The 2999-nt window shown below is 44.1% G+C and overlaps 1 protein-coding gene across 1 annotated transcript in view; it reads right to left on the reverse strand.

Moving 5' to 3' along the window:
- Positions 1–876: 876 nt before the first annotated feature.
- LOC143028713 (uncharacterized) overlaps positions 877–2999 on the reverse strand; it is a 55176-nt gene continuing 53053 nt past the window's right edge. Inside the window, exon 2 of the mRNA XM_076191086.1 lies at positions 877–1944. Coding sequence (XP_076047201.1) covers positions 877–1944 — 1068 coding nt within the window. The remainder of the gene's footprint in view (positions 1945–2999) is intronic.

Consider the following 2999-nt stretch of genomic DNA (forward strand, 5'->3'; position numbering starts at 1 on the left):
AACAACACCCAAAGACCTGTATCACACACAGATACTCTCTTCTCTTCCTCCACAACCACCAAATACCAGCCTCCGGAAACATATTCATAATCATATCACTCACCGCTCCATTAACACACTGAAAGACAACACACTGCTGCATGCCAGACCCCCTGATATCCACCCTTCTGAATCCTCTCTCCCACGAAAGGACAGAGTCCACCTGGCCAGACTGCAGTGCGGCCACCACCCAGCACTTCTAAGCTACCAGAAGAGGCTGGATGACCACATTGTGAACAGCTGCCCAGGATGTAACACTTCACCCCATACCATACAACACATAATGGAAGACTGCATTATACACGATCATGCACGCAAACAACACAACATACACTCTATAAAGGATTTGTGGGAAAACCCAGTTTCGGCTGTGGCATTCCTTGGGGAGACGGGACTGCTCGGACAGACAGTCTAGGGAACGACAACAACAACAACAACCAGAGTCGATTAGGAACTTTGTGTTCGAAAGTGGGTCGTACAGATGAAGCAGCGCGGAAGTGAGTGGGTCAATCAATTTACGGCTTTGTAAATCTACCAAGAAGTCATAGTGAGACAAGAAATCAGCACCTAAGATGGACTGGGAGACATCTCCAACATAAAATGTCCACTCGAAGGAACGGCGGAGCTTAAGGTTGAATTGCATGGTATGGCGCTTGTAGACTGGAATCTTGGTACCGTTGGCTGCGTAGAGGTGCAAGATTGGAGGCAGAGACTTTTGACATGCTCGGGCTGGCAAAACACAGACATCGGAACCAGAGTCGACCAGGAACTTTGTGTTCGAAAGTGGGTCGTACAGATGAAGCAGCGCGGAGGAGGAGGTACGAGCACTATGCGCCGTTAATGCTCGTTGCTGGGGTTTAAAGGATTAGTGTAGGTGCATGGTGCTTTACACTTCTTGGCTAAAGTTCCAAACTTCTGATGGTAGAAGCATACCGGAGATTGCGAAGTACGGGTCCTAGAGTGTGATCTGCGCCGGAAACGGTGTCGAGAATACAAGCGGGAACGTGAGCGGTTGTCCAGCTGTTTCTGCATCTGCTGGACTTGCAGAGAAAGTTGGGAAACAAGATCGGCAAGTTGCTTGGTGTCTTGTGCAGTGACGGTCGAGACGGTAGACGATTGTGTTAGTGGAATAATTCCCATAAATTTATCGGCAAGGATGGCTAGTACATCGATGGCAAGGGTGTCCTTGACGGTGAATAGGCTGCGTTGGGTCGCAGGAGGCAACCGTTGGTAGAATAGTTGCTTGAAGACTTCCTTGCCAAAGGAATCGTACTTATCTGCCAGCAGTGTTTTCATCCGTCGAAATAGATCAGAGGGTCTCTCATTCCCGAGTTCTTCTTTGCTGAGGAGCTCTTGGAGACGAACCGCTCTGGTGTTCTGAAGGCACGCTAGGACAGCTTTCTTGAGATCTTCATAAGGAGTGTTAGACTTGAGAGCTTGTGCGATGACGTCAGAGACCTGTGATAAGACATCAGGTGGCAGTACAGCAGTTGTATGCGAAAATTTAGTGAGGCTAGCAGTGATCGAAGACGCCTTAAAATTGCATTCCAAGATGGAGAACCACATGGAAGGGTCCTGGGAGCAGAATGCAGGTGCACGAAAGGAGACTGCTGTTGTGGCTTCGTGAGCCATCTTCGTGAGCGGCTCCGGTAGGCGGCAGTAGGCCCAGCGTCGGCGTGGCAGTGGTGGCAGGATCTCCCAGGTGGCGGCGGCGGTAGCAGCGGCGGTGACGGATGGCCTCGCTGCTAGAAGTGTCGTCCTCGGGGTGCTGCGATGACTTACCTCTAGGGGCGTCGTCCTGGGTTGCTGCGACGATCGTGGGCTGCTGCGACAACTGGCCTCTTTGCTAGGGGCGTCGTCCTGGACTGCTGCGACGACTGGACTCACAGCCAGGGGTGCTATCCTCTACTGCAGTAGAGAGGGCTGGGATGTCCGATCTCCAACTCCGGGTTCACCATTTGTAGTGGTATGTTACTGCACTTGGTGAATGTACTCGTCCGGATGGATGAAATAAAAAAAACTCCAATTATCTCGGGACTTGTTTATTGGAATTAAAATGCGTGGTATAGGCGAATGAGGCTACTGCCTTGGCAGCGGAATAGAATTCTTTATGCAAGAAGGGTACAATGTACATTTAGGAGCACTGCGGACAATTTTGCTTACGTATTACAATTCTAACCATACAGAATAATACTACTAACATTCATAGATATTTACATATAGATATTTAGTACATGAAAATTTCAACAATATTATATTTCCATAATACTAACTCTAGCGGGGTGACAATTATTAATACAGGAATTAATTATGGTGCGTATATTTCTACAGAAAAAGATTTCTTCAAGGCGTGACCTTTCTACACATATACATAAACATATACATATACATACGATATACATATACATACACATATACACATACATATACACATACGTATACATATACATACACATACACATATACATATACATAAACATATATATATATATATATATATATATATATATATATACATACAGTATATATACTTATACATATACGTATACATATACATATGTATACATGTACATAGACATATGCATGTCTAATGATATACAATCACGAGCGAACATCAATGTGATATTTTTTGTCGAGTCGGTGATATATTTTTCTATGTATTTAGTTTACAGTTAGGTATCTCTTTAATATATAAAAAATTAAATGTGTCAGGAAAAACTCTGGGTCAAAAATTTTGCTTACGACTGTACATGTACATATACATATGCATGCATATAAACATATGCACATATATACATGTAAATTATACAATCCCATATAGTATTTTCAAAAGTGTGCCTGGTCTGAATTTCTTCAATTATATTCCGGTCCATTATGGGCAGAAATGTAATTGAATCCATGTATGGGATTGTTCAAATTAGACAATTTTGTCAAGAAAATTGTTATAAAGATTTCGGGAA

The sequence above is a fragment of the Oratosquilla oratoria genome, chromosome 1 (assembly GCF_046742065.1).
Source record: "Oratosquilla oratoria isolate Oo_2021 chromosome 1, ASM4674206v1, whole genome shotgun sequence".
Classification (NCBI taxonomy): Eukaryota; Metazoa; Arthropoda; class Malacostraca; order Stomatopoda; family Squillidae; genus Oratosquilla; species Oratosquilla oratoria.